Source organism: Ornithorhynchus anatinus, chromosome 10 (assembly GCF_004115215.2).
Source record: "Ornithorhynchus anatinus isolate Pmale09 chromosome 10, mOrnAna1.pri.v4, whole genome shotgun sequence".
In the NCBI taxonomy this organism is placed as follows: domain Eukaryota; kingdom Metazoa; phylum Chordata; class Mammalia; order Monotremata; family Ornithorhynchidae; genus Ornithorhynchus; species Ornithorhynchus anatinus.
The window spans coordinates 40204858-40224153 of record NC_041737.1 but is presented as its reverse complement, the minus strand read 5'-3'; the positions used below and the strand labels follow the sequence as shown (position 1 = coordinate 40224153).

Genomic DNA, 19296 nt, shown 5'->3' with positions numbered 1-19296 from the left:
ACCTCATGAGGCTCATGAGGTTCTGACCCTCATGTCTTCAAAGGTGAGGAAGAGATATGGATGGCTTTCAAACCAATTTGTACCTGTCCCCATGAAAAAGGATCTGTGGACAGGCCCCAGTAATGGGGAGAGCAAATTGTAAGCATCTTGCAAGCTGGTACGACCAACTCTACATGTCCCTCTGACACGCCACCTCTGCCCTCTCCTTGCCTGCCACGCTGTTGACTCAAGCTGTATCTGAGGCCACACAAGTGGGTTAGACCTGGCTAAGGAGAACTTTGAGGACTCTTATGCTCCTCTTGGGCCCTCTTAGAGTTTGAGAGATTCCAGAAGGATGCCCATGGAGTCCAGTACTGTTAGTCCTCTCCTGTTATCCTCTGCCAGTGATGGACTGACATCGTTGGAGAAGCCTAATGTCAATACAACCTCTCCCAAATCCTAACAGAAGCCTCAGGATCAAATTTCCTAGTGGGGCTCCAAGAGGAAAGTGGAATAATTTCTGAACCCTGTAGACTGGAGAGCCTCCAGAGAGGCAGCGTAGCCCAGTGGATTGAGCATGGGCCCCGGAGTAAGAAGGACCTGGGTTCTAATCCTGGCTTTGCCACCTGTCTGCTGGGTGACCTTGGGCAAGTCACTTCACTTCTGTGTGCCTCAGTTAACTCACTTGTAAAATGGGGGTTAAGGCTGGGAGCCCCATGTGGGCCCTGGACTCTGTCCAACCTGATTAACTTGTATCTACTTCAGCACTTAATACAGCACCTGTAAGCACTTAACGAACACCATAAAAAAAATATGTGGATGTCCACTGGGCCAAGGTCATTGCTGTTCACTGAGGGCCTACTGTATTTAGCGGTACTTGGGAATATATAACAGAAGCAAAAGACCCATCTCTTGCTCTCAAGGAGCTTACAGTCAAATGGGGAGAGAGAGCAAATTATTTACCAATAGAGGGAACAGGAGGGAGGAAGAAGATACGAAAGAGTTTGGCAGGGTGCTGTAGATTAATTAAAAGGTGAATAAATGCAAAGATACGACAAAGTATGGCAGGGTGCAGTAGATTAAAAGATGATAAATGCGTATGGAGAGATGTATACATATATATATCTAAGTATTGAGGATGAATATAAATGTATAAATGTTGAGTATTTTGGAATTCATTCAGTCGTATTTATTGAGCGCTCACTGTGTGCTGAGCACTGTACGTATGACTTGGGATATTGAGGATTAATAAAGGAAGAGTTCATGGAGGAGATGGGATTTCAAGCTGGGGAGAGTCATGATGTGATAGATTTAAAGAATAGCGGTGTGATCTAGTGGAAAGAGCACAGGCCTAGGAGTCAGGAGACCTGGGTTCTAGTCCTGGGTCTGCCAATTACGTGCTGTGTGATCTTGGACAAGTCGCATAGCTTCTCTGTACTTCAGTTTCCTCAATTGTAAAATGGGGATCTAATACCTGTTCTCTGTCCTAGTTAGGCTGAGCCCCTTATGGGACAGGAACTTGGTCCGACCCGATTAACTGTTATCTATCCCAGAACAGTGTTTGGCACGTAGTAAGTGCTTAATAAATGCCATAATATTAATAATGATATTCAATCAATAATGACATTGAGTACTTCCTAGGTAGAGAGCACAGTATTAAGCTCTCGGGAGAGTACAATAGAATAATAAAAATAATAATAACAATGGCAATAATGAGGAGGAGGAAGAGAGCTTCAGGGCTCAGAGATGGGAAGGTTGAGAGTTCGGAGCAACAGTTAGAAAGTTAGCTTGGGAGGAGTGAGAGTACAACCTAGGGAATAGTGCAGGAAGAGAGCTAATACATATGATGGAACAAACCCAAAATTAGTCCACCTCCTTCCCCCTAAGCCTCCGTGATGCCGACTTGGTGTGTGAAGAATTTTTGGAGGATGGGAGTAGGACCTCTGTAGATGAGGAATGTCCCTGAATGGTACCCCTCTACGCAGGAGCCGGAAGTGGCGGTGGAGCCCTGAGATCATCCCCTTGCCTGACCCCTTTGCTATGCTGGGTATTCCGCAGTTGCCCAGATAGTCACTGGATGTCTCAAGCAGCTGGTAGATCTTTCCAAGCCACTGCCCATTCCCTTGGGCAAGGCGGTCCCAGATTTCGGCAGGCTGCCAGGGGAAACTTTAGTCAAATAGATCCATCTCCCCAAATCGGGGCCGTCATGGGTAAACGGGTTGGCCGGCTTTGCACCCACCTCCACGCTGCTCTGGCTCACGTTAAAGGACCGAGCTGGGGCATATTCAGTTTAGTTTCCACAGCACACTGGAACTTATAGGGTAGTAGTCCCAGAATGCCTGGGGATTTGAACCCCGAACTTCTCCCCGTGCCTGGAGATGAAGAGGGAAGGGTGACCTGATGTCCCATTACCCAAGTTTCCATCACAAATAATGCAGCTGGATTCCACCAGGGGCCCCAAAGTGTCCCACAGAGACCATTTGTCTCTGTCCTCATCGGTGTGCTTTTCTTTCGCAGAAAAAGGAGTTCGACGTGGACACCCTCAGCAAAGCCGAACTGCGGATGCTCCTGAGCGTCATGGAAGGGGAGCTGGAAGCCAGGGACGTCGTCATTGAGGCCCTGAGGGTGAGTGGCTTCTTGGGTTTCATCTCTCTTTGCTCTACGTTGGTGATCCCCGCTCTGGCCAAGGGAACTCCAGACCCCAGGCGAAACCCATTCGCCCCTGCCTTGCTGGCCGACTAATCGGGATGTCCTTCGTTCCAATTCAGAAGTTCTGTTGGGAGGAAATTCGGGGAGGAGTGAATTCAGCCTAGCTGAAGAAGAAGTGAGAAATCCAAGGGTGGGGTGGCAAGCTAAATGCTTTGGGGTTTGGTGGGCGCCGAACATTGTACATTAAACCCTGGAGCGTTTTTGAGCTCTCTGCTAACTTGGGTAAATCAGATGTTTTCTCGGCGCTAGGAGCTTGGTGGTGTTCCAGGCGAGGGGGAGGCCAGAGAGGGAAGAGGATTTTTGCAGTGAGGGGAATACTTTGTTGTTCTTCAATTTAATGGTGTCTGCATGGTGTGATTTATGACTTCTTATTTCCAGCAACATTTTTCAGCAGTTTCCACACCAGCCTCCCGAGGATTCTTGTCATGCTACTGATTACCCACAGGCCTCATCAAAACTAAATGTCTTGGTGGGAAATTACTATAACATTCTTGACACGGATGGCGTTTTCTAATTGGCTCCCCCAGGTATCATCCCTGGGTTGGTATTAAAAGTTGTGTCTATCTGAGCAACTCATTTTTTTCCCCTTTTAGCTTTAAATTCTCCCTTGTCCTCATAATGTCGTAGAATGTTTATGGTCATGGCGGCTTTCATTTCTTGGGAATTGGGTGTTTCCTGGCCTGCTCTTGGGTTAAGTGCAGCATGGCTCAGTGGAAAGAGCACGGGCTTTGGAATCAGAGGTCATGGGTTCGAATCCCGGATCGGCCACTTGTCAGCTCTGTGACTTTGGGCGTCATATAACTTCTCGGTGCCTCAGTTGCCTCATCTATACAATGGGGATTTAGACCGTGAGCCTCACGTGGGACAACCTGATTCCCCTGTGTCTACCCCAGCTCTTAGAACAGTGCTCGGCACCTAGTAAGCGCTTAACAAATACCAACATTATTATTTATATCTTACATACTCTGTTACTTCCTCCTATCTATAATTTACTTTATGTCTGTCTTCCCTGCTACGTTATAAATTCCTTCAGAGTAGGTGTTATGTCAACATTTTTTTTTAATGGTATTTAAGTGCTTACTATGTGGCGTGCACTGTATGAAGTCCTGGGGTAGATATAAGTTAATCAGGTTGGGCACAGTCCATGTCCCACGTGGGGCTCACAGTCTTAATCCCCATTTTTCAGAAGAGATAAGTGAGGCACAGAGGAAGGGAAGTGACTTGCCCAAGGTCATGACTTGCCCAAGGTCACCCAGCAGACAAGTGTCGGAGTTGGGATTAGCTCTCAGACCCTCGCTCTATCCACTGGGGCCACACTGCTTCTTCAGGATCTCCCGATTCTATTTATTCATTCATTCAATCATATTTAGCGAACACTTACTATGTGCAGAGCACTGTACTAAGCGCTTGGAGTGTACAATTCGGCAACAGATAGACAATCCCTGCCCAACAACGGGCTCACAGTCTAGAGAAGCAGCGTGGCTCAGTGGACAGAGCATGGACTGGGGACTCAGAGGTCATGGGTTCAAATCCCAGCTCTGCCGCAGGTCAGCTGTGTGACTTTGGGCAAGTCACTTCACTTCTCTGTGCCTCAGTTCCCTCAACTGTGAAATGGGGATTAAGACCTGTGAGCCCCACGTGGGACAACCTGATGACCTTGTATCCTCCCCAGCGCTTAAAACAGTGCTTTGCCAATAGTAAGCGCTTAACAAATGCCATCATTATTATTACTATTAAATGGGATTCTAGCATACTCCCCGGAGCATTCAGTACATTTTTCAGTAGATGTTCAATAGATATGATTGATTGATTGTGACTGATCGACTTAAATAGGTTTGCCAGGAGTGTCGGGCTCCCCTACTCACTTCCCCTGAGAGTCTCCTGACTCCCAGGACTGTATTTTTTCTACTAGTCCAGTTTGTGGCTTTATTCAGGAAGGGAGATCTTGAGTAGAATCTTGAAGAAAGGGTGGGACGTGGTTAGGGGAAGTGGTTCAGGGAGGGCACTCTAAGTGAGGATGGCACGAGTGATGGCGTGAGCGATGGCTTAGAAGCTGGAGGGTGGAGAACGAGCAGGGGAACATTGAGTCACCTTGCCCCCTCCCACCATGCCCTGAAGAGGCTTTTCAACAGTTGAGATTGTTGAAGAATAAATTTACATTTTGGGAATCATTGATGATGGAAAATCATCTGGGGTTAGATTTTAGAAAATCATATTAGGTGATTCATCACCCCTGTATCTGAGGCAAATCACTTAACTTCTCCGTGCCTGTTACTGTATCTGTAAAATGGGGATTAAGACTGCGAGCCCCACGTGGGACAACCTGATATTCTTATATCTATCCCAGCTCTTAGAAATGTGCTTGGCACATAGTAAGTGCTTATCGAGTACCATTATTATTATTAACACCCCCCAACAGAATTAATGCACAAACCTGTAATTAATTTACTTGTGTCTGTCTCCCCCTCTAGACTGTACATTCACTGTGGGCAGGGTATGTGTCTGTTATATTGTTACATTTTACATTCCCAAGTGCTTAATACAGTACAGTAAATGCTCAGTAAATACAATTGATTGGTGGAGAGCCCAAGTCGGTGTGTAGCAGGACAGGAGTGAGGTGCTGAGGGAGGGAGTCAGTTGGTGGAGGATCTCACCTCTGATGGCCAGGCACTTCACAAAAGAGGAAAATGTGCTCCTGCTGACCAAAGTAAAAAGGGTTTTTTTGAGGAAAGAGCTTCGCCAAAGCAGGCATTTACCCAGCTGGTTTATAGGCCGTATTCACCCTGCTTCCCCTTCACAGCTAAGAGCGTACTCAGTGCTCCCTTTAATGGACAGAGATCAGGTGTTGAACCAGAATCCAATGACAGTGAGGACCCCGCTAAGGCTGGAGAAAGTGCAAAAGCCCCATCACCTGCAGGTTCCTACAATAGAGCCCACTGTGGCCCAATCCACTGACAGCTAATGCTTCCTCTCTCTCCTGCCTCCCTGCCCCATTTCCAACCCCCTACTGAACAGGAGAGGCACCCTGTATTCAGCAGCTCCCTCTCTTCCCCTCGTTCAATTTCCACAATTGAGTATATGTTCTCTGTTTGTGTTCTGCCTTAGCATCCACACCACATTTTGGGGAATCGTCCTTAAAGAGCAACAAGGGGTCGACAATAAAAGCCGCAGCAGAGAGTCTTGCTAAAGGAAGAAAGTGTGGAGTCTTTATGAGCATAATGAGATCTGGGGCGTGTTTATCGACTTTTCATTTCTAGGAAGTGAATCGGGGGTTTTGGCTGTAAAACTTTAACCCCAGAGAAAGAGTGTAGCCTAGTGGGAAGAACACAAGACTGGGAGTCAAGAGACCTGGGTTCTAATTTGGACTCAACCATTTGCCCACTGTGTGAACTTGGGGAAGACACTCTTGGAAATTAGTTGGCACTCTTCCAACAGTAGCAAATCCGGGTCCCAGAAGCAGGAATAATCAGAGGTGGGCAGGTTAGAAATGAGAAACACAAATAGCCATTTCCAGAAGCCGAAGTGATGTGGAAATAATGACAACTCTGTTAAACCCATCTGGAGATTTCCAGCACAAGCTCTTTAGCTCGTGAGAAATTGTTCCACAAAACACCAGACCCGGCTTCTCGAAATCCAACCACACTACAGTGTAGATCAGATACAGGGGTGACAAATCACCTAATATGATTTTCTAAAATCTAATCCCAGATGATTTTCAATCATCAATGATACCCAAAATGTAAATTCATTCTTCAACAATCTCAACTGTTGTAAAACCTCTCCAGGGATAAAGGCGAGATCCAGATCTGAAGTTAGAATGAAGGATTTGAGTTAAGGATGAGGCTGAGGTAAGGTGTAAAACTAGGACAGAGCTGGATATATGAAGAGGATTTGGATTATGTCAAGGGTCAGCATTAGGGCTCAAGATAGGGTCAAGGTTAAGACTGTATTGTGGGCAGGGAACCTCTGTTGTACTGTACTTTCCCAAGTGCTTGGTTCAGTGCTCTGCACCGGCATGCATTGATGCCATTGATTGGTTATTAGTAATAATAGTAATAATGACATTTTTAAGCAATTTACCAAACACTCTACAGAGCACTGAGGTAGATTCACATAATCAGGTTGGACACAGTCCCTGTCCCACATGGGGCTCACCATCTACGTAAGGGGGAGATGAGGTACCGAATTCCCATTTTGCAGATGAGATAGCTGAGGCACAGAGAAGTTAAATGACTCGTCCAAGGCCATACTGAAGGAGGCAGGATTGGAACTCAAGACCTCTGACTCCCGGGCCTTTGTGCATGCCACTGGGCCACAGAATTGTTCTGGAGACAGAATCCTGGATGGGATGAGCCATGGGGTTGAGCCAGGATGGACCTTCAGAGTACTTTATGGACTTACATCACCTCTAGGTTGTGTATTCAGCCCACAGCATCCATTTCAGATGCTGCTTAATTCTTTCTAGGGGTCTGAATTGTTAAAGCTTGGGACACCTTTTCATTAGCCACTGATTCCCTTGCCCTCTGAAGGGACCTTTTTACTTAGAGCCACCGAAAATAATCAGGTGTACTATTCATTGATTTCTGCCTGTGAGAGTACAGTACCTCCAGAGAGCTTGTGAATTGTCTCCAAAAGAAAAAGAATGCAAGGGAAATGGATCTTGTACCATTCTGATATTAGAGAATTAATGAAGGGACTATCTAGAGCATCAATATGGCTTCTCTCCCATCAATAGAGGGAATACAGTCTCCCTCATCAGTAATTACCATTGATGATTCTCTCAAAGCAGTATTTAGGAGTATAGATTGCAGGTTAGCAGGTTCCTGTGAACAGTGCAGTGCTTCTGAAGGAAAATGGGAAGAAATCTGATCTCCGAGTCCGTGCGTTAACAGACCAGTTCCTAAGGGGGTAGTGCTAATGAATCCAGCTAACAGAGGACTAATTTCCAAAATCTTCCATTTCTCTGTCAGAATGAATGATTAGTTCTATTGAAGTCCCATAAATGTGCTAGGATTGCTCGAAGCATTGCTAGTTTTGTGTTTGTCTCTGTGTGTTTGCGTGCCTTCTGGTGCAATGACTGTACCTTAAATTTCATTGTATTGGAGGCAGAAATGATTTACTGGCAATTATGTCATTAAGTGATCATTAATGGTTCGATTAGACAGTTTACTTGAAAATTAATGTGTGTGTAAAGGCACAGTTATTTTTGTAGAAAAGGAGGAGCTTGAACTGATCAGTTCTAAATCTAGCAGCGGGCCCTAGTGAAAAGAGCACGGGGTTCTAATCCTGGCTCTGGCACGTCTCTGCTGTGTGACCTTGGGCAAATCACTTAACTTCTCTGTGCCTCAGTTCCTCATCTGTAAAATGGGGATCCGATACCTGTTCACCCTCCTACTTAGACTGAGAGTCCCTTGCAGGACAAGGGCTGGTTCCAACCTGATAGCCTTGCACCTGCCCCAGGACTTAGAGCAGTGCTCGGCACATAAGTAAGTGATTAACAAATACCATAATAATCATAATAATTATGATTATTATTAGCTGGGATGAGAGACAAAAAATAAAATAAATTACAGATAGGGGAAATGGCAGATTACAAGTATCTGTCCATAGGTGCTGTGGGACTAGGGATAGGCTGGATACGAACTGTCTAAAGGGTACAGTTCCAAATGCAAAGATAATAATAATATTGATGTTATTTGTTAAGTGCTTACTATGGTCCAAGCACTGTTCTAAGCGCTGAATGACAGAAGGGAGGGCAAATAGGGGAAATAAGGGCTTAGTCAGGTAAGGCCTCTCAGAGGAGATATGATTTTAGTAAGGCTTTGAAGATAGGGAGAGTGTTGATCTTTTGGAGTTCCAGGCCAGAGGGAAGATGAGAGCAAGGGGTAGGTTCATTCATTTTCATTCAATCATATTTATTGAGTGCTTACTGTGTGCAGAGCACTGTACTAAGTGCTTGGAATGTACAATTTGGCAACAGATAGAGACAATCCCTGCCCAACAATGGGCTCACAGTCTAAAAGGGGGAGACAAACAACAAAACAAAGCAAGAAGTCAGGCATCAGTACCATCAAGATAAATAGAATCATAGATTTTTACACATCATTAATAAAATAGAGTAACAAATAATATATACAAATACATACATGTGTGGGGAGGGGAAGGGGGTAGAGCAGAGCGAGGGAGTAGGGGGAATGAGGAGGAGAGGAAGGGCAGAGGGAAAGGAAGGGCTCAGTCTGGGAAGGCCTCCTGGAGGAGGTGAGCTCTCAGGCTTTGAAGAGGGGAAGAGAGTTTGGCGGATGTGAGGAGGTGGTGAGAGGAACGAGATTGAGGCACAGAGAGTAGAGATTGGCATTAAAGGAGCAAAGTGTGTGGGCTGATTTGTAGTAGGAGCTCAACAAGGTGAGGTAGGAGGTGAAGAGCTGATTGAATGCCGTAAAGCAGATGATTACTTATTACTTAAGCTCCAACTCCTATACACATAATAATACCAATAATTATGGTATTTGTTAAGCCCTTACTATATCCCAGGCACTTTACTAAACACTGGAGTGGATACAGGCACTCGATCCCTTGTTCCATGTGGGGCTCACAGTCTCAATCCCCATTTTACAGATGAGGGAACTGAGGCACAGAGAAGTTAAGTGACTAGCCCAAGGTCACACAGCAGACAAGTGCCGGAGCCGGGATTAGAATCCGTATCTCCTTCTCCTTTTTCCTCCTATTTGTAATTTATTTCAGTGTCTGTTTCCCGTGCCAGCTAGGAAGCTCCTTGAGGGCAGGGGCCATGACTACTAATATCATTACACTCACCCAAGCACTTAGCATAATGCTGTGCACACAACGCATTTTCAACACATACTATCAACTGATTGACAGTGTGGACACCAGGAGAGCATTCTTTGTCAGCATGGCAATTCCAGAGCTCACACTGTTTTCCATTTTGCCTCTTGGCACCCAGATAATTCCTGCAGCTCCTGGTTCCACAACTTCCTCCCTCAAATCCCACTTCCACTTCAGATTGCTATATCTGAGACTAGACCGCTTAGTATGATCCTCGATCCTGAATGAAATCCCTTAGCAAGAAGATGGTCTTGGGTATGTCACTCAAATGCTAAAAAGGTGCCTAGTGTCCCAGTTTGGATATCCACTGTTGACCCTAAGAGTGGAAGGAGCCGGAAAAAGTGTCTCTAAACAACATTCTGCCTCATTCCAAACTAAATTTCCCCACCATTCTCATACCAGACAGAAGAGGTCTCATTTAGCACTACTTAGAGAAGCAGCATGGGCTAGTGGAAATAGCATGGGCCTGGGAGTCAGAGGTCCTGGATTCTAATCCCGGCTCTGCCAAATGCTTATTGTGTGACTTTGGACAAGTAATTTAACTTCTCATGCCTCAGTTTTCCTGTTCTTCCTCCTACTTAGTCTGTGAGTCTCATGCGGGACAGGGACTGTGTCCAACCTAATTTACTTTTATTTTATTCCAGTGCACTGAACCGTGTTTGACACATTGTAAGCACTTTATAAATGCTATTTAAAAAAAAAAAAACCTAACAAAAAACTGCTTCTTTTCCACGACTCAGTTGGTATTAGCTCTCATTACTTACCCTCGGGTATCCAGGTATTTCCTCTAAGTCAGTAACCGGAAACCTCTTCAACCTAAAAACAGTGTTTCAGCCTTGACAGTCAACATTTCTCCATGTGATAGTCAGTTGGTAAGCATTTAATGCGTGCCCTCAGGGTTCCTGGCCCTCGTGGACCTTGTGTGGAATATGATCAAGTACTGAGGTGGAATTTCCAGTTCCAGAGGATTGAGGGGATAGCCAAGCCTGTAATCAATCGATCAGTGGTATTTATTGAGTGCTTACTGTTTGGCAAACACTGTACTGAGCACTTGGGAGAGTACAGTACAACAGAACAACAGAACTGATAGACATATTCCCTGCCCGCAGTGAGCAGATGGTCTAGAGGATAAGCTTACAGTCAAGTGACGGGGGGGGGAGCACCGTAGTTTAGTGGAATGAGCACAGGCCTGAGAGTCAGAGGACCTGGGTTCTAATCCTGGCTCTTCCGATTGGTTGCTTTGTGACCCAGGGCAAATCACTTAACTCTGTAAAATGGGGATTGAATACCTCTTCTCCCTCTTATTTAAACTGTGTATCCCATGTGGGTCAGGGACAGTGTCCAACCTGACTAACTTGTGTGTACCCCACTATTTAGAAAAGTGCTCGACACAGAGGAACTGCTTAACATATTCAACGATTATTATTATTACTATTATGGTTATTAGGGATGAGCTTACACACATAGAAACACACAATGATTAAAGACTAGTTACTGGGAGAGTTTGGTTAGTGTTCTGCTGGAGTAATGGAGAGTGGGTATGAGAAATCTAATGAGAATGCTTCCTGGAGAAGCGGGAAAGGAGACCAGCTTTAACCTGTGAGTTCAAGGAAGGAAAATAATCTGGTTGGCCAGCAGGAAGATGCAGGTTTCAGGCATGAAGGGTGGTTGGAGAGTATAGTTTGCCCACTTTTAATTCACACCTTGAATTTAGCAATTTGAAAAATCTGTCTTAATAAATCTAACTCCAGTTTTGGAAAAAAGCATAGCATTTCCATGTCTAAGAATGTCCAGTGGTTCAGGCATGTAAAATTCTTACCTGCAAACAGTAGGCAAAATTATTCCTGTATGTATGCCCCAGGCTTTCCTGTTAAACAGTGACAAACAATATGGTTGTGTTTCATTAGCAACATTTTGGCTAAGTAAGAGCTTGAAAGTGCATCGCCTTCCCTGGTAAGGAAAATTCCCTCTAATTGCATGCAGTCAGGTAAGAAAAACATCAAATTAAGTTATGCTGAGCAGAGCTGAATTCATGAAAATTGAAATTTCTTGTGTTTGCTTTTCTGCTTGCTCTGGTGGCTCTTTTGTGTCATATTTGGAGCTGGAAAGGAGGGGAAGAGCTGGGCATTTGATCGTTTCATAAACACAAAACTATTTCTCATGACATTTAAATGGTTGACTTCCTTATGGGTTGTATTTCACCCACACTAGGGTTCTTTTGATTGCAGGAAGCATTTATTTTGCTTCTTCTTCATGCCTGGGAAATTGGACTGAAGGAAAACCTCTATCGACAATCATGGAAAAAACAGGCAAGGAGCAGGCAGTACAGTGGTGTTTTGTATTTAGTGTTTGGGGGCCCTGAATACCTTCTGTAAGGCTGTGAGACCAGGACCTGCTACCAAAGGCACCTCAGCAGATTCGTCAGCACCACCGACAAGCCAGAGTCAACCCCAAGTGACAGAACAGGATCGATCAATCGATCCATCGTATTTATTGAGCACTGACTGTGTGCAGAGCACGCTACTAAGTGCTTGGGAGAGTACGATAGAGTTGGTAGACACGTTTTCTGCTCACAAGGAGCTTACAGTCTAGAGGGGGAGACAGACATCAAAATAAATGATGGATATGTACCTAAATGCTGTGGGGCTGAGGGTGGAGTGAATCCAGTTCGGAGTCAAGTGCAAGGATGAAGCAATAGGGAGAGGGAGTTGAGGAAATGAGGGCTTAGGGAAGGCCTCTTGGAGGAGATGTGATTTTAATAAAGCTTTGAAAGTGGGGAGAGTGATGGTCTGTCTGATAGGAAGGGGGAGGGAGTTTCAGGACAGAGGAAGGATGTGAGAGAGGGTTCAGTGGTGAGATAGATGAGACTGTGAGCTCCCTGTGGGCAGGAACTGTGACTGTTTACTGCTATATTGTACTCTCCCAAGTGCTTAGTACAGTGCTTTGCATGCAACAAGCACTCAGTGAATACAGTTGAATTGAATTGAATGAGATCGAGGTACAGCTCACCATTTATGAGGTCTTGGAATTCAGTCAGCATTGAAACAATTGAAGCAATTCCCACAGTGTCCCACCTCTGCAGGACAGTCTTTTGAGGACGATGGAAGATCGCAGTATTCCTAAGCAGCGGTTGGATGGGGACCGCAGTGGGGAGATACTCATCTTAGGAAGGTAAAAATCAAAGATTTAAGGACCTAATGACACCCAATCTCCAACAATGTAACATAGCAGTGAATTGTTGAGAAACAGCAATCAGACCAGTCTGATGAGGCAGACAAGATACTTGCTTTCCTAGAGGAAAGACAAAATGATTGTCGCGGTATCAGGAGGTGAGCTTGAAAAACAGACAGACCCTGTGTGGGCTAAATTCACCAGCAGAACAAAGATTTATCCTTGTAGATAATCAGTGTTGGAGAGAATATTGACTTTTCTCCATTGGTCTTTTCAGCCACCCACTCATGCCCAGATAAGATCTCTCAAACAGTAGTAATAATAGCATTTAGGGAGTTCCTGCTGGGTTTAATGCACTGTACTAAGTGCTTGGGAAGAACAAAATGAGCAAACAGCTTCCTGCCCATCAGGAGTTTACACTCTAATGGGGGAAAGAGACACCAAAGTGTTTACAGAGTAATCAAAATAGATCATGACTGTACAAACACACAAGAGAACTGAGGATTGAAAACAAAGGGCTCTCTATATTGAAAAGTGTGTAATTTTTACTACCCCTTCGTTCAGTTGGGACTGAAATGTCTTAATTGTACCAGCATTTCCACACAAGTCATTCATGACAAAAGTCCACTGTGTTAGTGGTGTATCCGTGAGAGGACAAAGCTAATGTTGTTGGCTCCTCCAGCTGGGACTCCACATGCTGGAATTTCCTGGAGTTTGCTTGCTCTGGTGTCAGACAGCGAAGCCTCCCAAATGGGGCTTGTTTCTCCTCTTAATAATAGTAATAATAATTGTGGCATTGAAGTGCTTACTGTCTGCCAGGCACTGTACTAAGTGCTGGAGTAGATACAGCAAATCAGGTTGGACACAGTCCCTGTCTCACATGGGGCTCACAGTCTCGATCCCCGTTTTACAAATGAGATAACTGAGGTCTAGAGAAATGAACTGATTTGCCCAAGGTCGCACAGCAGACAAGTGGTGGAGCTGAGATGACTTTCTGACTCCCAGGCCTGTGATCTGTACACTACGCCATGCTGCCTCTTGTCCCCGGGTCTTCTCCAGGAGCCCCCTACCCCATCCTGTTGGGGGCTTCTGCCTCCCAGAGCTCAGTGGGTCCCACTTGTACTGCTCAGTGCTTAGTTCAGTGCCCTACATAGTAAGTGCTTAACAAATACATTTTAAAAAGTGGGAGGTTCAATCGCTTCATTGGAATTTCCCCTCTAGCTGCTGAGCATTGACACAAATCCGGAGAGATTACTGGCTCACCAGACTTCAAAAGGCAGTCATTCAATCAATCAATCGTATATATTGAGTGCTTATTCTGTGCAGAACACTGTACTAAGCATTTGGGAGAGTACAGTGTTTGTGGACATGTTCCCTGCCCACAAGAAGCTTACAGATAGAGGGGAAGACAGGCATTAATATAAATTAATTTCAGATACGTACATAAGTGCTGTGGGGTCTGAGGGTGGGGGTGGTTCAGGATGAAAATCCAAGTGCAAGGGTGATGCAGAAGGGAGAGTAGAGAAAATGAGGGCTTAGTTGGCCGGTGGCAGCACCCTAAAACACTGAACAACTGACCCTTCCTCTTCCTCAGTACAAGGCAGGGAAGCCACCAGCTGAAAATTGGATTGTCTGCATTAACCCTTAGGGCACTTTAGGCCCTCATTATAAGCATAAAATGACTCCCCGATTGAAGGGCAAGTGCTTTGTGTGGAGAACGAACACTTCCAGACATCCAGGGGTCTGCTTTTTTTAAAAAATAGTATTTGGTAAGTGCCTACTATGTATCAGACACTACTAAACCCTGGGGAAAATACAAGATAGTAGGGTTGGACACTGTCCATGTCCCATCTGGGGCTCACAGTCTAAATCCCCATTTTACAGATCAGGTAACTGATACACAGAGAATTTAAGTGACTTGTCCGAGGTCATCCAGTGGACATGGGGCAGAGCCGGGATTAGAACCCAGGTCTCTGACTCCCAGGCCCGTGTTCTTACCGCAGGACAACACTGCTCTTCTGTTTGAGGTTATCACTGCAGAATGTGCCCTGTGTATACCACATCCCAAGTTCATAGACCCAATCTTTGAAAGAAATTAGGGTGAGTCTCATGAAAACCAAGCATTGTGTCTAAAGTATGTATTCTGCATCTCTGTTTTCTTCCTTCCGGTTGGGTTTTCGTGGCATTCTAGCTTTGAGGAATGATATGGGGATCTTCAAGGTTATTTGCTCTATGCAGAGATGAGGTCCTTCATCAGGGGACTGAGAGGGACATATGGGAAAGACGGTGTGGCCTGAGGGAAAAGCCATGAGTCTGCAAGTTAAAGGACCTGGGTTCTAAGCCCAGCTCTGAGTTGTTCTGTGGTCATGTAACCTCCCTGGGTCTCAGATTCCTGATCTGTAATAGAGCTATTGCCTGTCCACCTCTCACCTCTCCACCTCAGATGAGTTGTAAGGGATATTGTAAGGACATGATGAGATAAGATCATAGAAGCTGTGTACTCAAGGCATCCTTGTTTGAGGTGTTAAGGGTTTCTAGGACTAGAGGGATGGTGTTTTCAGAGGCGGGTAGAATCAAGGCTAATTTTTCAGCCTGAATTACATTTTAGGTATAGCGATCTATGAAAACTATTGGCAAAACTGCCTCGAGGAAGAGAATGGGAGCTGGAGATCTGGGAAGGTATGAATAAAAACAGCTCATTTAGACCACTGTCAAGAGCTGAGGCATATTCTGAGGAAAATGAACTTCTGAAGAGCGTTCCGCCTTACAGAACCACTTTCCCTTCAGGCTATCTTAGCATGCTGAGCTCTGCTCAGCCTTTTCTTTATGGGAACATTTTGGCTTCCTGTCTTACTGATGGTGCTGTAGCCGCCTCCCTGCAGGGCTGTGAAACCCTATAACCAAGCCATGTTATTGCTCCAGAGAGATGACTCTCCTTTGCCTGCTTCCCTTCACGTTCCAGATCCCTTGTTATCCCCAAGGAGTGCCTGTCACAGGAGAGGGGGTGGTGGAGGAATGAGAGGGAGAGAGTACCACCATTCTAGCCTTACATCCCTCTTCTCAGTAAGCTCTTACAGCAGCAAGGACCCCAACCCCCTAGGCCTAGGGGACACCCCTAAACGAGCAGCGAGAAGGAGCGTGGCCTCATGGTTAGAGCATAGGGTGGGGAGTCAGAAGGACATGGGTTCTAATCCTGGCCCCGCCTCTTGTCTTCTGTGTGACCTTGGACGAGACACTTCACTTCTCTGTGCCTCAGTGACCTCTTGGGGATTAAGACTATGAGCGCCATGTGGGACAAGGACTGTGTCCAACCCAATTTACTTGTATCCAGACCAGCACTTAGCACAGTTCAGGGCACATAGTAAGCACTTAAAAATACCATTGTTATTATTATTATTATTATTATTAAGAAAGAGACAAATTACCCTTCCAAGTATGACAGGAAAAGGAACTTGAACAACTATGGTTTCATCTGTCCCCAGTTTCTCCCGCCTCCTCACCAGAAGCGTTGCCAGCGGCTGCATCGCTTCCTCTTGCCCTGCCCCTTTAAAGCATCATTAGTCTGGCTTCTGATTCTGTTTTTCTTTGCCTCACTGAGACTCCGTGGGCGGCCAGTGGAATTGCCGAATAGCATTCTGTCTGTTTTGTCATGGGGGAGTGGCATGTTGGGAATTGGAGATGCCGATAGGCCTTCCGGAACTGGCCGCTTTGAAGTCGAGCCGCCAGTGGATTTGAGATCAGTGAAGCCTTCTCTAAATGCGCAGCGGTGAGGTGTGCAGCATTAAAGAAAGCATGGAGACTGAGGAGATATTTTGAGTGGAGTGTCTTAAAAAGCAGTTATGAAATAGAAATAGAAAAAAATGAATGCTGTGTTTCTGTTGCCATTATCAAGGCAAGTCAGAATGTTTCCTGATCCTTTCCCCGAAGTTAGCTGTGCCCAGAAAAGAAATCCTCAGAGTGCAGATCAATGTTTAAAACAATAGCATAGGTACAGAATCATGTTAGGAACAATAGTTTGTTTACAGATCAGAACTTGAATAATACCCCAAATAACACTATTTCACTAAAGGCCCTGGGGTATCCCTTTTGAAAAACAGAAGTGAGACTTTTTTCCCTAGACTTGTGATCCTAGTGCAGTGTGGCACTTGAAAGTACACAATAAAGGAAAATCATGTAGTCCCTTTCCTCGAGAGGCTTACCATCTAATGGGGGAACCAGGCAGGTAGAAATTGTACCTCTTACAAGGTGCTGGGCATACCAAAGGAACTCATCTGCAATTACTCTCCCAAGCACTTAGTACGGTGCTCTGCACAAAGTAGGTGCTCAATAAGTACCATTGATGATGATGATGATGATGAGGAAGTGGGACAGAAAATATTCCACTTGGAGTGTCCTACTTCCTTCTGAGTTGGCAGGACTCCTCCACCTTGCTCTTCTCTTCTCTGTGCCCTCCCCTACCATTTTACTCCCCAATTCTTTCTGCACGTTCTCTGTGCTGGAGCTGCGAGTGCATGAATCTGGCCCTTCTGCCAAATCCCTTTGACCCCGTTTCCCACTGTCATCTTGGAAGTGCAGGAGAAGTTGATTTTTGTGGCGACTGGATGGTAGAGGAGGGCAGACATGGAGAGGCATTCCAGAGGGACAAAACAGCTTCCACATGAGGACAGGCCCAAAAGACTCAAACTCCTTATTCTGGAAGGATGCAGATTGAGAGGGGACAAACTGAAGAGTTTAGAATTGTTCCCCAAAACCCACAGCACCAGGATAAAGCATGTCCACTGAAGCTTGAAGATGATAGGTTCAGAACAAACCAAAGGATACGTTGTTTCCCACAGCCGCTGGTAAACAGGTAGTTGTGTAGGCAGTAATTTATGAGAACTCCAGAAAAGATCACCGGAGAGAATGTTAGCGATGTAGAGGGGAAGTCAACAGTGTTACCTATTCCAACCCTAACCATGAGGATGAGTACCTAAGAGGCTAGTAGCCATCACATGGTTCTTTAAAGTGTTTTGGGACTGCAGTCCTGGGCTGCATGGACTCTAGGTTTGTCTCATACCATTCCTCACCCACCCAACCCTCTCCCCCAAAAGCACTTTGGTTGTTTTTTCTTTTTAAATGTTATTTGTTAAGCGTGTATCATGTGCCAGGCACTGTACTAAGCCCTGAGGTAGATACAAGCTAATCAGAATGGACACAGTCCATGTACCTAATGAGGGACCCAATGTTAATCCCCATTTTTTACAGATGAGGGAACTGAGGCACAGAGAAGTTAGGCTACTTGCCCAAGGTCACACAACAGAAAAGTGGTGAAGACAAGAGTAGAACCCAGGTAATTACCTTGTATTACCTTGTATTTACCCCAGTGCTTAGTGCTTATTACATAGTAAGTGCTTAACAAATACCATTATTATTATTATTATTATTGGGTCCTCTGACTCCCAGGCCTGTGCTCTTTCCACTAAGCCACGCTGCTTCTTTTTTCCTCCAGGCTGTGGTATATTTTAGTGTCTGTCTGCTGCACCAGACTCTAAGCTCCTTGAGGGCAAGAATTGTGCCTACCAACTGTGTTGTACTTCCCCAAGCACTTAGTGAAGCAGCATAGCGTAATGGAGCATGGGTCTGGGAATCAGAGGATCTGGGTTCTAATCATGGACCTGCCACTTGTCTGCCTGGATGAGACACTTAACATCTCTATACCTGAGGCATCTGTAAATTTGGGAATTAAGACTGTGAGGCCTGTGTAGGACAGGGACTGAATCCAACCCTGTTATCTTGTATCTACTCCAGTGCATAGTACGGTTCTGGGCATATAGTTGATGCTTAACAAATACCATTAAAAAAACAACAAAAAACCCCCCAAAAGTGCTGAATAAATTCATTCCTCAAATCATATTTATTGAGGGCTTACTGTGAGCAGAGAATTGTACTAAGGGCTTGGGAGAATGTGATGTAACAATAAGCAGACACATTCCCAAATACTATAGACTGATTAAAAGGATGACCACAGGGTTATGGTTCCGCCTGAAATGGCAGGTGCTCTCATATAGCTCGCCTCATTGAGATGTGTGGCTCAGGCCCATGAGGGACCTTCTCAAAGCTGCAGAGACATATGTGATGCCCTCATGAGCAGGGCGGGCCTGCTCTGAACACCAGGCCAAAAGAGCTGAGGAGCTGCAGCTGGCAACTGCTCCTCCTTCCCTTTCTGGGGTCAGAGTCAGCTCTCCTGTGGACTGTGGGTCCCAGAGCGGGACAGGTCAAGATGTCCTGCTCCAGGACCTGAAGAATTTTATGTTCCTCCCCAACAGACAAGTCCACAGCTCCCTGCAGATCCAGGCCCAGTGAACACTGAGCTCAGGGTTAGGTCCAGGGAAAGGTCACCCAGGGCTAGGTTGTTTGCAAATGTTTATTTTTTTAATGGTATTTGTTAAGTGCTTACTATGTGCCAGGCACTAAGCAGTGGGGTTGATAAAAGCTAATCAGGTTGGACAATATCCATCTTCCATATGGGTCTCACAGTCTTAATCCCCATTCTACAGATGAGGGAAAAGAGGCTCCGAGAAGTGAAGTGAGTTGCCCAAGAGCACACAGCAGACA

General features: G+C 45.5%; 1 protein-coding gene across 2 annotated transcripts in view; it reads left to right on the top strand.

Moving 5' to 3' along the window:
• The window catches only part of CTTNBP2 (cortactin binding protein 2), a 127759-nt gene that overhangs the window by 10838 nt on the left and 97625 nt on the right, over positions 1-19296 (top strand). For both annotated transcript variants that reach the window (XR_005660399.1, NM_001242735.1), the window contains 1 exon segment: positions 2497-2604. Coding sequence is in view for 1 of the 2 variants with exons in the window: in NM_001242735.1 (NP_001229664.1) it covers positions 2497-2604 (108 nt within the window). In the remaining variant the exon portion in view is untranslated.